Source organism: Lactuca virosa, chromosome 8 (genome assembly GCF_052849685.1).
Source record: "Lactuca virosa cultivar CGN04683 chromosome 8, Lactuca_virosa_CGN04683_v6, whole genome shotgun sequence".
Lineage (NCBI taxonomy): Eukaryota > Viridiplantae > Streptophyta > Magnoliopsida > Asterales > Asteraceae > Lactuca > Lactuca virosa.
In genome coordinates, this window is record NC_136433.1 from 228,036,232 (window position 1) to 228,058,887 (window position 22,656).

Here is a 22,656-nt window from a genome sequence, read left to right on the forward strand (position 1 = left end):
TCAGTCTTACCGTTAGTAGGCCTCATTCACGAAGCCGGTCTATAAGGGGGTAAAATGTACTGCCTATAAAATGGTAGTTTAATGGGTGTCCACTCTCACCGACCGCTTCCTGGACTGGTGGAGGGTCGTTAGCCGAACGGGTAGGACAGGACATTAATTCTCCCTTCATTAAAAGTATAATGATAAATATAAAGTAACTAAACTTTATTAAATTCCCAATCTTAGTTACTTTAGGAAACTGTGAATTTGGTGCTAACCCATGAAATTGCACTTTGCACCTTGTTAAGAAGTTAGTGAAGCGTGTGTGGTTAACCGGCACACTAATTTGGGACTAACAATGTGTGGAAAAGGGTAGCTTGATGTTAATCATAGATCAATAAAGCGTGTTTGGTTAACCGGCACATTGATTAGGTGGTTGTAACATTAAGTATACCAAGTTAATTTGCATGGTTATTCACTCCTTGTTTGTGATCCTCGGCATCCTAGTCACAAACTTGAAGGAGACAATAGAGATTTAAACATACCATTGAATAGTTCAATGAATCTCAAAAGATCTAGGAGTTTCAATTCATTTAAAACCTAATGTTAAATTTCGTTTTTCATAGTGGAAATTGGTAAATCGTCATTTACCTACCTTCAAATATTTTGTAGCTTGGATTACGGCATCCCTCTTCCAAGTTATAAAATATTGTGTTGGGTCCTAGCCTTAATATTTCATATTGGGTGTTATATTAAGGACTTAAATCAACTAAACTTGAATTTCTCCCTCATAGATGTCTAGTTATAACAATTTTGATCTTCCTTATCCTTTTGGATAAAGCTATCCTAATGAAGATGATATCCCAAATGGCGATCAAGGTGAAAGATTAATCCCTTTGTTGTGCATTAATGGGACTGGAAATCATACTTCACTTCCTCCACCTCCTCCAATTATTCTCCCTAACCCACAAGTTCTTGAAAAGTTTAAGGTCACTCAATCCCTATTGGCAAGCTTTGTCTATATGTACTCACATCTTGGAGATGAAGTCTCATATTGACAAGCTGGGAGAGTTGGGTGTCGAAGTCTCAAGGAAGTTGACTGTTGACTGGGTTCTTCAATCACTTTCCGAGTAATATAGTGAGTTCATAAAGGACTACTATGTGACAGACCACGACATGACCCTTATCGATCTTACCTATTTGCTTGTTGCTGCACTGGTAAAGCAAATTTGATTGGAAGATCTACTTCCCAAACTTTCATGGACATTGACAATGGAAACATTGGAAGTCCAGAAAAGTCTTCTCTTCCCAATGGAAAGGGATCGGCCATAGTCAACCCGGTTGACCAAATGGTAAAGAGAAAGGCTAAGTCTGAGATAGTCCCATGTACCACTACTAAAGAGTCCATATGTTTCTATTGCCAAAAGAAGGGGCATTGGTTGCGAAGCTGCCTTATTTACCTGAAAGTTCACTAGGATGGTAAAAGTAAAAAAATTTGACTATGCTTCAGGTAAAGTCCACTATCTAACTCTATTAAGTTCCTATTTGGAGATTATAATTACATGATGTGACTAGGTCGCATTTTGATGTTTTGTAGAATCGAAAAAGGAGAGGAAGTTTAGAAGAAGAGTATGTTGAATCTGACCGTGAAGATGGATTTCGATCGCATGATTCGAAGATCAGAATTTTGAGCTGCTGCTTAAGAGTTATGATAGATTGCTTAGGAATAGATAACAACATAGTTTTCATATGTATTTGCATTGTACGGATAAGTTTTTCCGCAATTTTAAAATAAAAGGAAAATTTTTTATTTTATTTATTTTAAGTATCCTTACAATGAGATTTGTGAAAATTATTGTTTATATGATTCCATTGATAGCGATAATGGAAAACGGATTTGATTCTTTCGTTTGTGGTAGTGTCATAATTTACCAAATAAGGAAAGATTCTCATTACCCAAGTTTCAGTTGGATAGAAACTTGGAATCATGCAACTTGTATTGTATGATGAATGAAAGTTTTCATCATTGAGAAATTAAGACTAATTCCTTGTTCACATGTATATGTGAGTCAAGTGAAGGACTAGGAGATCGGGTACACTTGGTTGTGTGCTGATCAGGTCCACCACAAATAACGATAAGGCTATTCGTCATGATTTACTAAAGTTTAGTAAATATGGTTGTGCTTACAAGTTTAGGTATAATTCTGAAACATTGGAAAAGTTTCAATGTATGGCAGGACGAATGAGAAGAATCAAATTAGGTAGAAAGATAAAAGTTTCTCTAATCTGAAAAGATGGGAGAGTACTTCAGTATCATGTTTTATGATCATCTTAATGATTATGAAAAAAACCATATCACAATTGATCCTCTAAGGACATCTTAGTGCAATTGTTTGACTAAGAAGAGGAATCGTGAACTGTTGAAATGGTTAAATCAAAAGATGAATCATACTTCGTTCCAAATTTGAGTCTTAGAGTAATACTCCAAGATCGAGCCTTGAGGAACATAATGTTAAGAAGGTTTAAAACACTTATCAAATGTAGAGTAAAATGTTTTCTACTCTTGTACATTTGAAATTGGTGAGTTGTGATGTTTTGGATAAAACAAAGACCAACTAAGGCCAATTGTATGAAGTGTTTGTCTTGATAAGAATCCGCACTAAATCTTGAATATTTGATTTGTCAAGGAATGGTTCTTGACTAGAGAATCTTATATGTCAAGAGGTCAGTGGGAGTCTTAAAGATCTTGAAAAGTTTCAAAAACTAATCAAGGGTATTGTTTATCACTAGCACACGACTTGAGGTTTATAGCCATTCGTGTTGACATATTCTTGTTTCTATGCCCTTTCCAGTTAAAGTTGACTATGCATGTGAGTTCTATGAGTTCTCGGTTGTTTGCATAACTACTTGGAAGCAATGGTAGGCCCTTGTGCTGCCAGGTGGCAAGAAGTTAAGATTGAACGAGTTCGGTCCATATTAGTTTGGATTTGTCACTAACCTCCTCTTGTGGTTATGTTTTTGACAAATTCATATGGATAGGAACACATACACCATAAAATCTAAGTGTCATAAGGTTTCTCTTCGATTCATGAAAATGATGGTGAGGAAACGCTTTCACTAAGAAGATTTTAAGGAGATAGAAATTGTGATATTTGCATTCTCAAATTCAATTATGATTACGACATCCCTTTTCATAATTCGAATTGTGAGCAATGGAAAAGGTCTAAACATTTGAGACTATGATTACGACATCCCTTTTCATAGTTCTAAAATTGTTTAGACACACATGTGAGATATCTAAGGAAAGGTTTATGATTTTGGGAAGCTTAGATAAAGTCTTATCGAAGCATCTCATATTAGAAACCTGAACATTGGTAATGAAAGATCAAACTCACCTCACGATGTCGAACTGTAGTGATAAGATCAAACTCCCGAATCACCGTCACGAACCCAACCACCTATAACCACCATAGGACCAAGTCCATCAAAATCCCAAATTACCAAAATACCCTCAAAAGTCCAACTGGTCAACCCTTGCTCAAAGTCAAAGTCAACGTTCAAAGTCAACAGTCCATGTTGACCCAACTCGTCGAGTGCAGCTAGCAACTCGTCGAGTTCCTTAAGAACTCAGGAAATCATGAAAACCCTAGTTGACTCGCCGAGTTTCCAGACAACTCGTCGAGTCCATGCGATGTCTAAATGTCGTGAAAAACCCTAACTAACTCGTCGAGTCCTCTTACTGACTCGCCGAGTTCATGCAGAAACAATACAAGCAATCTTCATCCGACTCGTCGAGTCGGCTATGCGGCTTGTCGAGTCCCTTTTGTCCAATTCTCATCCAGACGTTTTTAAGCTACTCCAAAGCTCCATATTGCAGATCTACCCTCCTAGGGCATGGTTTCCACGTAAAGGTGCAAAATTTACGTACATGCATGGTCCTAATTGCCAAAACCAAGCTAAGGCAAAGGTTTAACCCAAAGGGAAGGGCTAATGCTTGCTAAATCTGATAACTTTATGACTATAGGGACCAAGAGGAGTGCAGATATAAAGTTACAACTCAGGAAATCATGAAAACCCTAGTTGACTCGCCGAGTTTCCAGACAACTCGTCGAGTCCATGCGATGTCTAAATGTCGTGAAAAACCCTAACTAACTCGTCGAGTCCTCTTACTGACTCGCCGAGTTCATGCAAAAACAATACAAGCAATCTTCATCCGACTCGTCGAGTCGGCTATGCTGCTCGTCAAGTCCCTTTTGTCCAATTCTCATCCAGACGTTTTTAAGCTACTCCAAAGCTCCATATTGCAGATCTAACCTCCTAGGGCATGGTTTCCACGTAAAGGTGCAAACTTTACGTACATGCATGGTCCTAATTGCCAAAACCAAGCTAAGGGAAAGGTTTAACCCAAAGGGAAGGGCCAATGCTTGCTAAATCTGATAACTTTATGACTATAGGGACCAAGAGGAGTGCAGATATAAAGTTACAACTTTAGATCATGCCCAATACTCGAAATGACTCCCAAATGTGCTACAAATGGCCCTAAACCTAAGCATGAAGAGATCTGGCTAAAGATAAGTCAAGGTAACGACTTGTTACCTTACAGATGATGCCAAGATGAAGTAGAGTCAGATCGACAAGCTTATCTTTGCTCCAAGCTCCTTAGACTTCAAGCCTTCTTCACAAAATGCACCAAAATCACTCTTTAAATCTAACTTCAGATCATGCCCAATACCCGAAATGACTCCCGAATGTGCTAAAAATGGCCCTAAACCTAAGCATGAAGAGATCTAGCTAAATATAAGTCAAGGTAACGACTTGTTACCTTCCAGATGATGCCAAGATGAAGTAGAGTCAGATCCACAAGCTTATCTTTGCTCCAAGCTCCTTAGACTTCAAGCCTTCTTCACAAAATGCACCAAAATCACTCTTTAAATCTCTCAAACACTCAAGAACAAGGTCTAGACTGATTAGGGTTTCTTCTGGCCGTCAAGAGGTGGTTAGGGGGCTGGAGGAAAGGACTTAAGGTCCTTTAAATAGGGTGCAAACCCTAAAAATTAGGGTTTCCATGCACAGACTCTACTCATCGAGTCGGGGTCCTCCGACTCGTCGAGTAGGAATCCTAATCCACGTGGGCCAGCTAGGTTCGACACGATGAGTTGGGGCCTCCAACTTGTCGAGTTCCCTCATAAAAATGAATATAAAGCTTTTGAAAATTATACCTAGGATTCGGGGTGTTATACATTATGATACTGAGGCAAAAATGCTAGATACTATATTAGAACCAGATAAAAAGATCAAATCTCTCAAGTTGGAGTTGAGACAGATGAAGAGACATTTTAAGAAAAATGATGAGGAGTTATTACTTATCAAAGGGAGGAATTTTGAGATTAATTAGCGATTAGTTCGCATTATGGAATAATATGATGCACCTTATGTATATTATATGTCTCAGATGCTTGATGCAAAGCTACAACCCATCCTTTCACAATTTTGTGCTTTTGCAGGTGTTACGAGTAACGGGGCTACTTCGCAACAAGGGGAGATGGTGTTGCTCAAGATAATGTTAGTTAAGTCAATATCACTAATCCTTATGTTGTTCCTCCAATGGTAAAGAAGTCTGATGCTTCAAAGATTTCAATTACTAAAAGATATTTGAAAAGGCGTTTGGAAAAGATTACTCCATAAATTCCTAAAGTTACTATGGGAACTAGTTCTATAAGGATAGTTTTGGATACTAAGGTTAATCCAAATGATAAAGAATTTGAGAAGAAAGCTTAGCTAAAGAAAGACAAAGATATCGAAAGATTGAAACAACTTCATATTGAGTTGGATAGGCAATAAGCTGAGAAAAGAGAGAAAGAAGCAACTGAAGCTACTTTGAAAGCTCTATGGCCTCAATGGACAGTTAGGAGAATGCAAAATGAGGATATCAAGAATGTTGAAAAGTTCTGGCTTGATATGAGATCTTCTTCTGTGATTGATAATACGAGTGATTGTTAGTTAGATATTCCATTAACTACGAGAGAATTTCTTTTTAGATGCTTTCCGAGAGAACCCCACTCTAAAACTACATCATATTACTCCAAAACATGCTACATGCATATTCATAAACAATATTTTACATTGATAGTTTAATTACAAAAGACTGGATACAAACCGACTAAGTTTTAGTATATTACATAACTACCCAAAAAATTATAATTTTATACATACACGATCACTAAATACAAAAGTAATATTATTAACTATTCTAAATCTTCCAACAGTATGTGTCTATACTGGATCCTTATTACCTGCAATAGTTAAACACTGAGAGGGATAAGCGGTGACGCTTAGTGAGTTCAAAAATAGATACAATATAACGTTATGTCATATATATACCAATATAACAGAAGCAAAGAGGAACAAAGAACAATAAAGGCATATGTGAATCATGTGACAAGCTTTCCATATCAACAAATGATCTGATTCAAAGATTTACAATCAATGAGATACAACAATTTCAACTTGATATACATCAATAAGACTTCAGCCCAAGTGGCACAGAAAATAAATGATTTCTGAATTAACATTTTGCTAGAATTTACAGGCTTTCAGCCCTATCCAGCATTCTGCCAGTGCCAAAGTGATGCTTACTCATTCACTTCATGGTCAAAGGCTACATACCAATACCCAAGTGATGCTTAGTCATTCACTTCGTGGTCAAAGGTATAAATCATTATCATAATAACACGGGAAAGCATATTGCACATATAACACATAACATACAATTGTTCCTATAATTTGAACTCACCGTGAAATAACCGGAGGTTAAAATAGTAATTTGGGCAGCACTTCGTTTCTATAATTAACTTTCTTCGATGAAAACCGGGAGCTTTATTGAAAACCGGACCTTGCGAGGGTAGAACTTCAAACCGAAAAGATAAATTTATCGGGGTCTTCGGGCACTTCGGGATGTTTTTCAGGTGTTAGGTATGATTCCGGGGCATCGGGGGATATTGGAATTGCTTAAAAATGGATTTAGGGGCAAAAAGTGTGAAATTTCCAAACTAAACCGGGAGGGTTCGCACCTCCCTTATATAGGGTGCGAGGGCTCGGTTCCGAAGGGAGGAGAAGAAGGCACGCGTCGGAAGGAGGGGCTGCACACGCGTCTCGCTTCGGACGACTCCACCGTGATGACACGCGTCAGATCCGGATTGGGCTGCGCCTTTGGATGAGTCAACGGCTTGGACACGGGGCAGGCTTGCGAGGGTGGTACGTGGCTGATTCTGAGCCATGCATGCAAAATTTCTCGGATTTTGTGCCCCAAACTTCAAAATTTTATAACTTTCGCATACGAGCTCCGTTTTCGACGTTCTTTATATGCACACGTAGATGAGATTATACTCTACAACTTTCGTTTAGACTCCGTTGGCTAATTTTGACTTTATTTTTAATATTATTATTTTTAACAAACCGGGACAGGAAAATCCGTTAAAAATTCATAACTTCTTCATTCGACGTCTGTTTTCGTCTGTGTTTTTACCGTTGTACTACTATTGACGAGACCTTCGATTCTCGTTTAGGTTGTGTCGGTTAAAAATCACTCGATCTTTATTTCGAGTTTTTAGCTCTATACTGCTATACCGAAACTTAGAAAAATCATAATTTCCTCATACGAAGTCAGATTTGGACGTTCTTTTTATGCAAATTCTCGGTTTAATGAATACTACGACTTTCATTTAGATCACTAAAGCTAAAAAGTAATTTATTGAAAACTCACTTTTTACGCTAAATAGTGTTTTATTGGTTTTGTCGCGGATCTTCGATTGGTCATAACTTCTTCGTTATAACTCGGATTTTGATGAGGTTTTCGCATAAATGTTTCTAACGAGATAATCTACAACTTTCAATAACATTATTTTTATTTATTTCCAACTTTATATTTTCGTTAATTTCAATAGTTGACTTTTGATTGGAATCTCATAAGACTTCCAATACATTTCGAGTGATTCTAAACATAGTTTTACTTCAAATCTCGTAAAACTATCTTGTTAGAACTCAACACTCAAAAACATATAATATTATTCATTTTATGCTAATAAGCTTTACAAAACACGATAATCGAACAAGGTTATTAACGTGTATGTTACACTTTCAGAATACAGTCGAAGTTCCTTTGACAAATAGTTCTAAGAATAAGAAACTTTTTAAGTTATATGTTACATATTCAAAGCCAAAATATGAAGTCTGGAGTGTGAAGAAGATAGGGCTATTAAGAAGGTCAAAGAACTGAAAGTGGATAGGTATACAAACTACAAGTTTACAATGTTGAGAGGAACAAATAATGAATAACCTATGTTCTCACTTGATGATCTTCCGATCATGAATCCCTATTATTGCATTTTGTTGTTTGGTCTTTCAAATAAGCATGAATTGAAATTTGCATCTCAACTCCAGCATTTGAAGCGAATGCTAAGATCATACTACATGGAGATATCCAAGATAGATGTTGAAGTGGCAGGAGTTTTGAAGATAAACACAAGTATAAAACCTTGTGATCAGCCATATTATCTTGATGAATTGTGATATGGGTTTATTCAAAATAATCCATGGGGGATTGTCTACAAAGTTCATGAAGATCGCAAAGTTAAGAAATGTATGATATTTCTCCAAGACAAACACTACTATAAATTAGATACACTGACTAGAATCCTTACCAAAGCTGAGATTTGCAAGATGAATACTAAAGACAGTCTCAAGTGCCTCTCAAATATGATTTGCTGGTGGATAACAGTTCGTATTGTGATTCATTGAGTAATTCCTGAATCTTTTGATGAATCGAAGTAAAATGAAGACTACTTCTGTAACTCAACACAAAGGGGGAGATTGTTGAGTTTTTAGAACTGATAGTGTTGTGTTTGAGTTCTTATACTAAATGGGTTTCATAGATAGTATGTGTTAGTCTTCACTTTTTATATGTGAAATGCTTTGTATGATTTCTTATCTTTTGTACTTAGGCTTCGTAGTTTGTGTTTGTTTGTTTTGACGGTTATAATAGCTTAGCTGTCCTGATCTCATTGATCAGAGCCTAACCGGCTTCCTTATCTTTCCTATATAAGGTTAGTTAGTTAGAGAGGGAGAGAGAGAGAGAGAGAGAGAGAGAGAGAGAGAGAGAAATAGTGTCCTTTCAGACCGGTCTTACATCATTGTAATCAAGTGATTTTTACCATGCCCGACCATGAGGGGACAAGGTGTGCAGCCGCATAGGGCCCCGAAATAAATAAGGCCCGAGTTTTGCAAAATTATATAATTAAGATAGTAATATATATTATGTTTTCAGATTTTAACATAAATATGTTTTGGTTCAGCCGATCAAAACAACGTGTTTTTAAACACAATAAGCACGCGGGTTCGATTCTTTCCAAATTCAGGTTTATTTTTTTTGAATGATCGCTTATTCTAACTTCATTCCATTTTCATTCCATTATAGGATGATATCATTGGCTATATTGCTCCAGATGCTTATATCTTAAATATTCCAAGTTACAATTTTTACCCTTTATTTATGATTCATATTTAACAATTTATCCTAAATGTCAATTCTCTTTGCTAAATCAATTTCCAAAAATTCTATATTTATCCCCTCAACTTTATAAATTTATACTTTTCATTTTGTATATTAATTTAATTTTTTTTTTAGGTTTTCTTTATGACAATTCAGCCTTTAATATAAATTTCTTTTATATATATATATATATATATATATATATATATATATATATATATATATATATATATATATATGGCCCATTTTCATTTTTGGTTGTCGGTTAGATGTTACGATATGTTATTACTCGTTAAAATATTATGATTTTTCTATGTTTATTGCTATAAAGCTTATCGTCGTTTTAAAAAAACTTTAGTTTATATAATTAATTCATTACATGTTAGGGCATAAAAGCATTTTTTTTTCCTACTCGTCCTAGGTATTTGAATCCTCAGGACCGGTCATGTTATTTTACTGTCACAACTAGCATTTTTGCTAGGAAATTCTACTCTCATGTAATCATTCAACTATTGTAAAACATATACTCTAAGTGAATATTATCCGGTGCTCATTTAAATGCACCTCTCATGTTCATCAAAGAGTCTGAAACTCTAAGAACCTTGGTTTAAGTCCATATTGGACTAGGATTTACTTATTGGGCCTAATGGACCAATAAACATTCAATTCAACTATTTATGGCTTACTAGGGTTAATTGGATTAGTTATGGCCCAATAAGGCCCATTAGGGTTAGAATGAATCATTCTAGGCCCAAATGGTCCAAAATGTTATAAATGTATGAATTTTGGGTCCATTTAGAATCCAAATAGGGTTTCCAAGCCCAAAATAGTTGCATTGAATGCTTACGGCCATTTCAAATTCGTTGTGATACCCTTCGGTCTAACGAATGCCCCCACGGTATTCATGGACCCTACGAACCGAGTTTTCCTAACCATTCCTAGTCAGCCTTTTCATTATTTTCATCAATAACATACTCGTCTGCTCACGAAGCGAGAACAAAACACTGTCAATATCTACGACCAACCTTGAAAGCATCAAAGCCGGAGAATATTGCGGAGGAAGCACTGCATGGATGGATAAAACTCTCGAAGTCAAAAGACGAAGCTATTGTTATAAGAGTTGAGTTGGGCGCTATCTGGGTGATTGTCGATAGGTTAACCCAATCTGCCTACTTCCTGCTAATTCAGAAATCAAACAAGACGGAAAGATTAACATGGATCTATATCAAAGGGATCGTGAGACTCCATGAAATATCAGTATCTATTATCTCGGATCGGGATAACGAAATTACTTCAAGATTTTGACAGTCACTTTAGAAGGCTATGGGAACATAGCTAGGCATGAGCATTTTTGCCACCCTCAAACGAATAGCCAAAGCGAACGGACCATTCAACCACTCGAAGTCATGCTCCGATCTTGGGTGTTTAAATTCAGCAAGTCATGGGATACCCGGTTGCCCTTGATTGAATTCTCATACAATAACAGCTATCGCACGAGCATCAAAGTTGCTCCTTTCGAGGCTCTTTATGGTCGAAAATGCAGATCACTCGCCAGTACTCTCATGGGACCAGAAACCATTCGCGAAACGACAGAGAAGATAATCCAAAAATCAGAATTCGACTTCAAGCATCACGAGATAGACAATAGAGTTATGCTGACAAATGATGAAAACCCCTGGGATCCAAGTCGGAGGTCGGGTACTATTGAAAGTCTTTCCCTGGAAAGGAATGATTCGCATTAGGAAACGGGGAAAACTGAACCCGCAATACATTGTACCGTTCGAGATTCTTGCCTGGATTGGTTCAATGGCTTATAAGTTGCAACTACCTACCGAACTCAGCAACGTATACCCCGTATTCCACGTCTCGAATCTGAAAAAGTGTCTATCAGATGAAACCCTTGTCGTTCCTTTGGAAGAGATCGAGATAAACAAGAATCTTCAGTTCGTCGAAGAACCGGTCGAAGTTATGGACAGAGAAGTGAAGCGTACTAAACAAAGTCGCATTCCGATTGTGAAGATTCTATGGAACGCTAAGCGTGGACCGAAATTCACATGGGAACGCAAGGACCAGATGAAGCAAAAGTGCCCTCACCTATTCTCTCATTCATGAACCTATCTTTCGAAAGAACTTCGAGACCAAATTCCCTCTAACGGGGGGATGATGTCACAATTAGAATTTTTGCTAGGAAATTCTACTCTCATGTAATCATTCAACTATTTTAAAACATATACTCTAAGTAAATATTATCCAGTGCTCATTTAAATGCACCTCTCATGTTCATCAAAGAGTCTGAAACCCTAAGAACCTTGGTTTAAGTCCATATTGGACTAGGATCTCCTTATTGGGCCTAATGGACCAATAAGCATTCAATTCAACTATTTTGGGCTTGGTAACCCTATTTGGATTCTAAATGGACCCAAATTCATAAATCTATAACATTTTGGACCATTTGGGCCTAGAATGATTCATTCTAACCCTAATGGGCCTTATTGGGCCATAACTAATCCAATTAACCCTAGTAAGCCATAAATCCATTCTTTTATGCCATTTTGGGCCGTGAACTACCCTAAAGGCCCAATGGGCCGAAAACCTTCCTATGAGCTTCATAATTTCGAGCAAGGAACAAGACAAGGCCCAAGCTTCCCCATAATTACCATTCGCGGCCCACGTTTAAAAAAAAGGGGAAACAAAACAAAAGAGGGTGATTAGTGAGGTGCCACCTCACTAATAACCTTTAGTTAACCATGTTATTATTTCACATACATCTATGCACTTAGCAATGAACCACTAAGTAAAAACCAATCCACCTCCCTCCTATTCTTCTTAATTCTTGGCTATGAGACCAAAAACCATCACCACACTCATTCTTGCATATAAAAATCTCTTAAGGAAGCTCCCAAGAACTCCTACATTTTCCTCTAAATTTTCGAGAATTAGAGTGTACCTCAAGAGGTTTACACCAAGCTTTCAACCATAATTGGTAAGTTCTTACATATCCAAGTTATATAACTTCATTCTCATTTTAGATCACTCATTCTAAGTAAATTTTTGGTGATCATACTCTTAGAAACCTCCTAAGTTCGAGATCCACTCAAGAAAGCTTGTTAGGACCAAAAATCTCTTCATCTCTTCTTCAAAACCGAAACATCAAAGCAAAGGTGAGTTCATACCTCTTTGTTTTTGGTTTTTACTTGATTTTTGGGGGAGAATACAAGTAAAATGTGTAGATCTATGTGTTATATGCATGTCTGGTGTGATTTCTTAGTTTATTTTGTAAAAATGTGTTAGATCTTAACCAATCTCGACATCTTAAGTAACATTGAGTAAAGATCCATGAACTAAGACACCTTATACATCATATTATCAAGTTAAAAGTGTTTATATGTTGAAGATATAAAAATTTAAGGCAAAAACCTTGTTAAGGGTCAAAATTGTCAAGAAAACAAAAGATAAGGGCAAAAAGTGACATTTATGTTTTTATAAGGATCAAACAGGTCCTACTTGTATAAAAATGGATTTTTATGTTAAACATGTTTTCCAAAGGGCCAAAAATGTAAATTTTAGCTTAATGGGCCTAATATTTGGGCCTCACGGTTTTGGGCCCAAATTTGCAAAAAAAAAATGAAAGTTTTGGGATTAAAAATGTTATTTGACCAAAGTTTGAGTCATAAATGTAAATAAACCAAATTTAGGGGTGAAAAATAACATTTATTTCTGAATTGGACCAAAAATGTAACTTTTATCAAAACTGGGCTGAAAGTGTCAATTTTACAAACAAGGGGCTGAAAAAGTAATTTACTGCAAAATTGGGGCATAAATGTCAAAATATAAATTTTTGGATTATTTCCGTAAATTTCTAAACATTTGAGACGAAATTACAAATTTTTATAAATTATGGACTAAAGTGTTATTTTTACAAAACTTTGGGCCTTAATTGAAAATTTGAGGCTTATTGACCAAGAAAGTCGTTTTTACAAAAGAAGACTTTTTATAATCAATTTGGTAAACCTCGAGCCTAAATAAACAACGAAACAATAACGAATGGACGAAATACATCGATAACAATTTTATTGGGCCTAATATTCACATTACTTGGCCAATGGGCCTTAAGGGCCCATTCAAGTGTATATTGAGCCCAATATTTTCCATGACATGTTTATTGGGCCTTACGACCCATTTACATTGTAATTTGGTCCTGAGCTATGGGTCACATGTTTGTTGGGCCTTGGTGGTCCATTTACATGCCTATTGGGCCCAAATTGCCCTCTTACATGTTATTGGGCCTTTGTGGTCCATTTACATGCTAATTGGGCTTGGACTGAAATTCACATGCTTAGTAGATCGTAACTATACCTTTACATAATTATTGAACTTCGTATACTTATATATATGTACCTTTTGGATATGAAAACATACAACATACACGTAAACATTAAACATGGTATGAAAGGTTGAGAATCTAGTGAGACTTGTCGGTTGACACCTTTGAGTGTACAATCATAGCCTGGGATAAATACATTTCGGTATATTTATACAAATCTAGACGATACTAAAAACATACATACATCGATACTCGGTCTTGGGATTTTATGATTACGATACTTTTATATGCAGAAAATATCGGATTTTCTGGGATAAATACATTTATACATTACCTTCTACTTACAACAGAAAAATACAAGGTTTCTATCTGGATTACATTTTTGTTTATTTATACATTCCAAAAACAGCAAACACACATGCATTAATACTTGATTTTGACACATTATTTTCACACCACTTTATAGAAATTATCAGATTTTCTGGTGCTTTACGAACCATACAAAACTTTTCAATCAAACATGCTTATGAACTCACCAACATAATATATGTTAACGTTTTCAAAATAACTTGTATTCTCAGGGACTCGTTAGGCAGAAGAATCATCAAGAATATGGGATTTTGTTTTGTGTACTGTTAAACATCATACAATGAATGTTTTGGTCATGTAATTTAAAAGATTGTACTTGATGTAAACAATGGTAGTTGTATTATATTATGCATGGTGATGAATGTGTTATGTTTCATGTATATTCATTGTGATGATAATTCAATTGTTAGTCACACGAGCCCCCAGACGTTTCCGCCATCTGGTTCGGGGGTGTGACATTTACTTTCTAATGTAAATAAAATCTTATTTACTTTGATGTGTTCTTTCCATTATGTTTTTGCAATTATGATTTTATTCTTATAGAATCTAACGATCCTACAAATATAGGTTGTTAAAAAGAACGTTATTAAAACCATATATATATATATATATATATATATATATATATATATATATATATATATATATATATATATATGTTTGACTATTATATTTGATGTTTTAAATAATAACAAATATTGTTTATTTATGATTATAAACAATAAAAAGTCAATTTGTAGTTTATAAGTTATAACCGTATAAAATAGTAGTTATTGTCTTATTCGCTTAAAAATGATATACTTGCTTTTATTTTAATTTTGTACATGTATTGGTATTGTTGGTTTTACATTGGGTAAAACCTGACTTTTGGTCAAAATACAGTCGTTATGATGCGCAAATTTCGTTAGAAAACTCAACAGTTTTTATATAACGAATGAATCACAAGTTTAGTAAACTTTATAATTTAAGGTTTAAGAAAAGAAATCATCCACTTTTAGAACTGTTTAAACTCATGTGTACTATTTAAATGATATATTCATCAACTAAGAATAAAAACTTAGTAAAGCCTTTTATGTTATAACTGTTAATCTTTAAGGAGCGAGAAACGTTGTGTATAGATCTATACGGATTAACACCCCAACATGCGGTTACTAGTTACAACCCCTTCCCGATGAATCAAAATGGGCGATAATATTCATTCTCTAATCTCTTTCACGACGTTAATGGAGCGTCAATGATTTTCTCGGCACACCCATTCGTAGTGCCAGAGACGTAATCATATCATTGGCTCGCTTATAGGACAATAATAGCTCCAGAGTACACTCTAAAAACACTCATATAAGTTGAAATATGACTATATGTAGCATGAACACACACTTAAAACGATAGATAAATTTCGATATATTTAGTAAGTAAAACAATTACTTATAGATATACGAATCACATGAACTTATGACGTTAATAAACTCATATTTTTATAAGTAAATAATTAACAACACATACACTTGTACGAGGTTACAAGCATGAAATTACTTAAGTCATATAGAACTTATACACATGACCCAGGCTTGTACCGGGGTTACAAGCACGTGATCACATAAGTAAGGTAAGTACTTATATTCTCAAATCTATCATTTTTGGTTATAAAAGTATGCAGAGTTAAAACCTATGAAACTCACCAACATTATCATGGACACATGTATTCTTAGAAACCGAAGAGATTGAAGTACACACACCGAATAAAAATGGAATCCTTGTTATCTATCACAATTCCTTGCTTTTGTTACTGTCTATCTATTAAGGCAACTCTTATGTTTTAAGATTACGTTCTGTTGAACTTGTATTGTTTTGATGTACCTTTTGAACACCCATAATAGAATAGCTATTTTAAGATAATAGAAGTATGCAATTTGTATTACAAGTTTTATACTGCTCATTGTATGTGTTAATTGTGATCTATCGCTACGCCGCGTACCCCGGCGTTTCCATCGTCAGCCGGGGTGTGACAATGGAGTACGCCCTTATGACATGTTGTAGGTTTCCGAAGACTTTGACATTTCCGGTGAGCCTATGATCATCTTCTTCGATGATATATGATTTTTGCGGTTAACGAGCTCGTGTAAACGTGTGTACCTGTACCAACGGTGGTGTGTGTTCCGACGTTACCTAACGAGCCTCCGACCCCTTACCGCTTCCGTCCGAGTAGACCCATCGTCAACATATACTTTCCCAACGACTACAAACACTGAAAATTTATTCCTCAACACGGACTTTTTTAATTTGGGTATCACTCACGTCCGAACGTCACACTAGAGCATCACCTTTTTCACCATAATGTAGATCGAGCAACCAATCGCAACCAAAAGTTGTTATTGAACAAGGAAATTGTCCTTCGGTAGCTGTCGTGATCCACTTGGTGGTGGGACGATGCAAAAAGTGGTTGCGCTAAAGAAGATTAATGGATGAATGAGTTTGGTCGTGGGTCTGGTAAACAAGACTCCGTTGGAAAAATTATTTCGCCGGAGAAGATGACCAAATGGTCGTCGGAGATATCAAAGTCACCAAACAACTTATGACGTAATAAGTATAAAACCAACAACTTAAATGATGCATTATGAAAAAAAAACAATAGTTGCTAAACATGTACAAAACGAACACAAAGTTACGTTTTTAACTCATTTTTCCTTTTTATCATATGCTAAGATAATATCTATAATATTTGCTTTTTAAATACTTTGTTCATAATTTTTTTTTAACAAATTAACATCATAGAATGTTTTTTATTGCAAAAATCTTTCAAGGAAATTAGGTTAATTAGTTTTTAAAATAGTACAAAATTACAAATTATACAAACGAGGAGTGATTTTAAAGAAGGTTAAAAAAACAAAACCCACCTCAAGTCTCAAACCCCGCTTATGGTCCACCACAAGCCCATAAAATAACAAAAACGGAAGAAAAAGCGGCGTTGAAAACCCATGTTGAGAAATTGGACTATCGGAGTGCTGCTTGTGATGCATTTGCGACCAGCGACCGCTATGCCCTATTTCCATTATTTATTTATTTATATCTTCAACCTCAACTAACCGGTTATTTAGTTGAATCGGTTTTCGACTGCCGGGTAAACCGGTTTCTATATTTGTCATGTTTTTTAAATTTACTATACATACATATATAAATTATGAATTTGATGTTTACAAGTTCAAACATTAAAAATACATATAAAAATAAGTTGTAAATAAATCCAAATATATTAAAATAACACATAACCATAAGTTTTACTGTTTTACATCAATTCATATACGCCAAAAAGAAAATAAAATATAATACCGAAACGAAATATGATTTAGATGAATACAACGACATCAAAAAACTTTATAACATTTACCATATGTTTTTATTTAGAGAAAACTAAATAGATTTGAAAAAAATCATCAAAGTTTATTATGTAATTGATTCTTTTTTATGTGTTTTTATTCGGTTCAACCGGATTTTTCTAAAAACCGGCCGGTTCAATCCGGTTCAGAAATCAATGTAAAACCGATGATAGTTGAACCGTTCCCTCCTCCGGTTTTCGATCCAACCGGTTCGACTTACCGGTTCAAACCGGTTTTTAAAACATTGAACCGGTGATAGTTGAACAAATCCCTTCCCCGGTTTTCGGTCCAACCGGTTGTACCTGACGGTTCAATCCGGTTTTTAAAATATTGACCTCAATTTACTAATCTATAAATTTCAAAACCTTTTTATAGTTTGGAAGAAGCGGTCCAAAAGATAAGGCGGGTAAGGGGTTCCGCCAATACCGTTGTGTATCGCCCCTCTCCACGAAATGTTACGACCAACATGAGATGAAACGAGTTATACAATAAGTTGGTTTTTTATATCTCTCTTTCTACTCTTTCAAGCTTTGGTTGTTTATAAATCATTTATAAAAACTTATACCAATATTGTATGTTTTTGGTTAGTCTTAGAATCAGTTTTGAATGCTTTTGTCAATTAAATTTTTATGATTTTAATTAGTTAATAATTATTTTAAAATTAAAACTGATTGGATTGGGAAGATAGAAAATATAAATTTTTATGTGTTAGTGAGATAAAAAGGATGAAAACGAAAATAGAGAGAAAAGCTTATGTGATAATGATATGACAATGATTTGGTAAATAAATATATGAAAAAAAAATAAATACCTGCCATCCTAATAGTAAAATATTTTTCTTGAAATTATTTACATGTCCATCGATCCAAAATTGAAAAAATGGTTATGGTGTATATGAAGTTGGTCTATTTAACAATGAATATAATTTGTAAATTTGTAAGAACCAGCAAAACTATTGATAAATTTCTTAAACATCGACAACGTTATTGAAGATTTTCTGATAATTTTGTTAGTGTCATTAGTACATAAAAAAAAACAAAATTAACAATTATAAAGAGAAACATTTTCACAAACTTATTTGTGATAACAACTAATACCAATTTACAAAGACAAAAAAAATAACACTATTAAAAAAAAAAAAAAACCTCTATCCATTGAACTTTGTAAATTTAACAAAAATATAAAATAGGTTTTATAATAATATTGTCTTATTTCCTTAGCTTATCCTATTGGTGTCATACTAAAGTGAACAAGAACGAAATCAAAATACCTCTTTGATTGTATTAGGAAAAAATAAAACTCAAAACCTAATTATAATTGTTCTCTATACCATAACTCGGTAATACAATTGATTATATAGAATTCTAACACCGACAAGTGAAATAGAATATGGAAACTAGGAACCGACTTGTTAAAAGGTATCGTTAAGGCTTTCATCGAAGTCTTGTAGCATTCTTTAGATTCTTGTTGATCTCCTATGATCTTCACTGTCCCCCATGGGGTAGGCATCTTCACACACTGATGATATGTTGATGGAACGACCTTTATTTCGTGGATCCATGGTCTACCTAGTATAACATTATAAGAGGATAATGTATCAGTTACACAAAAACGTTGTATAGAGTTTACCCCCTCTATGTAGATAGGTAGCTTTATCTCGTCGACGGTGTGTTTGGTTTCACCGCTGAATCCGATCAGTGAGGATCTTCTAACTATTTCAGACTCCGTGATGTTCATTCTTTTTAATGCGTCCAGGAGTATAATGTTGACTGAGGAACCTCCATCGACAAGGATCCTTCTGGCGAAATGGTTGGCGATGTAAAGAGTGATGATCAATCTGTCATGGTGAAGATCCTGGATGTCTTGTCTATCTACTTGATCGAAGGTGATCCCCTTCTCGTTTGTGATTGACGTGTTCTTCTGTGGTCCTTTTTCTTTTTCTGTTTTTGACACCTTGGCGTGCCTCTTTGCTGCAGAATAACAAGAGCAGCTTCGCTGCTTGATCGGCAGGGGGAGAAGGGGAAGAGCAGTTATCTATGTAATTACGGTTAGGTACCACAAATGTCAGATCCTCTAGAGATCACATTGATTACCTTGGCATCAGCAAGAGGGGATCCTGGTCTGTCGAGGATCTTCTGAGGATCCTGATCTTTCTCTTTGGATCTCTCATTTCTTCTTCCAATGATTTCTTTGAGGTATCCTTTGCCTAAGAGGTAGTTGATCTCCTTCCTGAGAGCTATGCAATCCCCTGTGATAGGACCAAAGTCTTCATGGTATGCACACCATTTGGACTTGTCTTTCCAAGCGGTAGATTTTTCTGCTTTTCTTGGCCATCTTGATTTGTCTCCAAGATCCTGTATAGAAAATATTACACCTGAAATATCCACAGAAAAACAATAGTCAGTAATTTTAGGAAAGCCTTCCTCCTCTCCCTCATCTTCAAGGGCATTAACCCTATGACGGTCAGGTTTGGAATATGGTTTTGACTTATAGGATCTTTGGACCGAGGAGTCGGCCTTTCTATTGGGGTGATCGTAAGAGCTTGGTGGGTTGCTCCTCTTTTGGATCTCCTTGTCTTCTGCGAGCCTTATGAACCTTAATGCTCTGCTTCTAACTTCGTCCATCCTTTTGCATGGAGTCATCACGAGATCTTCGTAGAAAGGAGAGTCCTTATTTAAGCCCATTTGAAAGGCTTCAACTGCAGCCGCCATGTCGATGTTGGGGATACTCAGAACTTCTCTGCTAAACCTGTTCACAAAAGTCCTAAGGGATTCCTTAGGATCCTGGACCACCCCATAGAGATCACTAGTGATCTTTTCGAATGTGCTGCTACAAGAAAATTGATTGTTAAATAAATTAACTAAATGAGCAAACGATGTAATAGAGTAAGGAGGAACATTAAGAAGCCATTTTAAAGCTGATCCTGTGAGGGTTGAACCAAAACCCTTGCATATGCAAGCTTCTTTCAAGTGAGTGGGGATGTGAATGATCTCCATCCTTTCCCTGTATTGTGCCACGTGCTCCTCAGGATCTATAGTCCCGTCATAAGGCTTCATGTTGGGAGGTTTGGAAGCGCTTTGGGACTTCGGTATCAGCTATTGTCGGAACAAATCTTGAGATACCGTGGCTTGTGGGGGATACTTCCGGTACAGGTTGAACTACTCCAGGCACGCTCGTGATCATTTGTCTTAATTGCTGAAGCTCTTTAGCCATGATCGGGCTTAAACCTGTATCAAGGTCAATAAAGTTAGTGGTAAAGATATTATTATTGACAGGGTTACCAAGATCGTTGTTATTGGGAGTAACGAAAGTTTCGTTGGGACCCTGGGTTGTATGGGCTTGATCTCTTGGAGTTGCGCCCCAGGCGGGAACAAAGGTCGGTATTGAGGATCCGATCTCGCGGAGAATCGCTGAGGATCCCGTGTTATCGAAGTTCAGGATCTTGGGCTTCAAGATCGAGGGTGTTGCTTCTTGAGGCTTGTGGATTTCTATCATCATTCTCTCCACTTCCATGAGAATTGTCCTGTTATCTTCCTACTATTGGGTGACTTGTCGTTCTAGTCTCTTCATCATAGCGAAGATTTCATTGTTGGAAATTAGCACATGAGGATCTTGGAGTCCTTGGGTAACGACCGGAGATGTGTTTTTCTTCGGTGCTTCCGAGGCTTTCTTGGGAGCTCCAGCTGGAGGTGGTGGAAGGTTTTTGGAGGAAATGAGAGGAATTGAGGAAGAGGACAGGGTCGATTGTGTAGACATGATTTTTCAAATGATTTTGAACACAACGACCCCACGGTGGGCGCCAAATTATGTTGGTCAAAAATTACACAAGTGAAACTCAACCAAATTGTATGAGAGGTTGCGATGTTCAGAATAAACAGGTACAAAATGGTGATCAAAGTGACACAAGTGTTTTACAAGTAAAGCCCTTGAGCCTTGCTAGGATCTCCGACACAAAACCTTGGGAAGTGATAATGATCACCTTCCGTGATGATTTTATTGATTGAAAATGTTGATTACAGAGATGAATGTAAAAATGGAAGTATAAGTATCGTAGATAAGCTAAGTGTGTTCGTTGTGTGTGTAATACAAGTGCAATTTATAGTCTAAATCAAATAACAAGAAGTCTGATAATTTCGGGATCCTCCGAGATCAACTTATAGACGTTATTTGACTTTGTATTTTTGGGTCTTTTGCATGGTCAAGATGATTCTTCGTTGAGAATAAGTCTTTATCTAACTATTTTTGCACATGTGAGAAAAATAAAGAAGCATATAACAGTTTATATGTTAGGAAAATAAATGATAATAATCAAGATCTTGGAGTATGTTTAAGAATCCTGAGGTTTGGGGATCCTGAATGTAATTTTGGGATCCTGGCCCTAACAATAGTTACTTTTTTATAGCTCGTTTATAATATTCATCCTTTAAAAAAAAAGTAAAAGCTTTTTCCTGAAAAATATAGCATTGTACAAGTTTTATTTATTTATATTTTTACCAGGTTATTTTAAATGAACATCACTCACATTAACATGATATAGGCTCAACACTCACACAGATACACACACATACACATTTAGGTGATGTTTGTTTTTTTGTCTGCAAATCTGTGTGACTACTTCTGTCTCCGTCGCACAAACTATGTGTAAACTTATGTCCTCACATACTGGTTTTTTTGAAGTGCGTAGACCTAAAAACGTATGTGAAAGATCTTTTTGGCACAAATATTGTTGTTACATGAAAGTGACCCTCGACAGCTAAGAAAAATAAATTGAAGCGAAGAGTTGTCTTGATGTAGCGAAGAGTTCAATGAGAGATGTGTTGGAGAAGAGTTGAGTTTCTAAAGGCTTGACTGCAGAGTTGGATACCAGAGTTAATGAAGAAGCGAGGAGTTAAAGCTTTGTTGTTTTTTGGATACCATATTGTTTTCGTATATTTAGTGAAGTATAGTGTGATCATGTTTCCTTCTTAAATTCCATTACTTATTATTATTGTTCAGCTTCATAAGATCTTAGAGATTAACTTACATTTTGCATCATAATCTCGTTTTCATTTAAAGTTCTTCTC

The 22,656-nt window shown here is 35.8% G+C and overlaps 1 protein-coding gene across 1 annotated transcript; it reads right to left on the reverse strand.

The window, feature by feature from the left end:
• Nucleotides 1–18,904: 18,904 nt before the first annotated feature.
• Nucleotides 18,905–20,304, reverse strand: LOC145131304 (uncharacterized). The gene is made up of 2 exons (XM_079066015.1): nucleotides 19,687–20,304; nucleotides 18,905–19,627 (listed from the first exon to the last, which is right to left on the reverse strand). The coding sequence occupies exons 1-2, from the start codon at nucleotides 20,302–20,304 to the stop codon at nucleotides 18,905–18,907; spliced, it is 1,341 nt and encodes a 446-aa protein (XP_078922141.1).
• Nucleotides 20,305–22,656: the final 2,352 nt, after the last annotated feature.

Excerpts from the sequence above, each read along its gene's own strand:
- LOC145131304 (XM_079066015.1), bottom strand. The coding sequence starts at position 20,304 with ATGGCGGCTGCAGTTGAAGCCTTTCAAATGGGCTTAAATAAGGACTCT. Across the intron at positions 19,628-19,686 it reads CCCCTCTTGCTGATGCCAAG|ATAACTGCTCTTCCCCTTCT; the intron begins GTAATCAATGTG and ends GTAATTACATAG.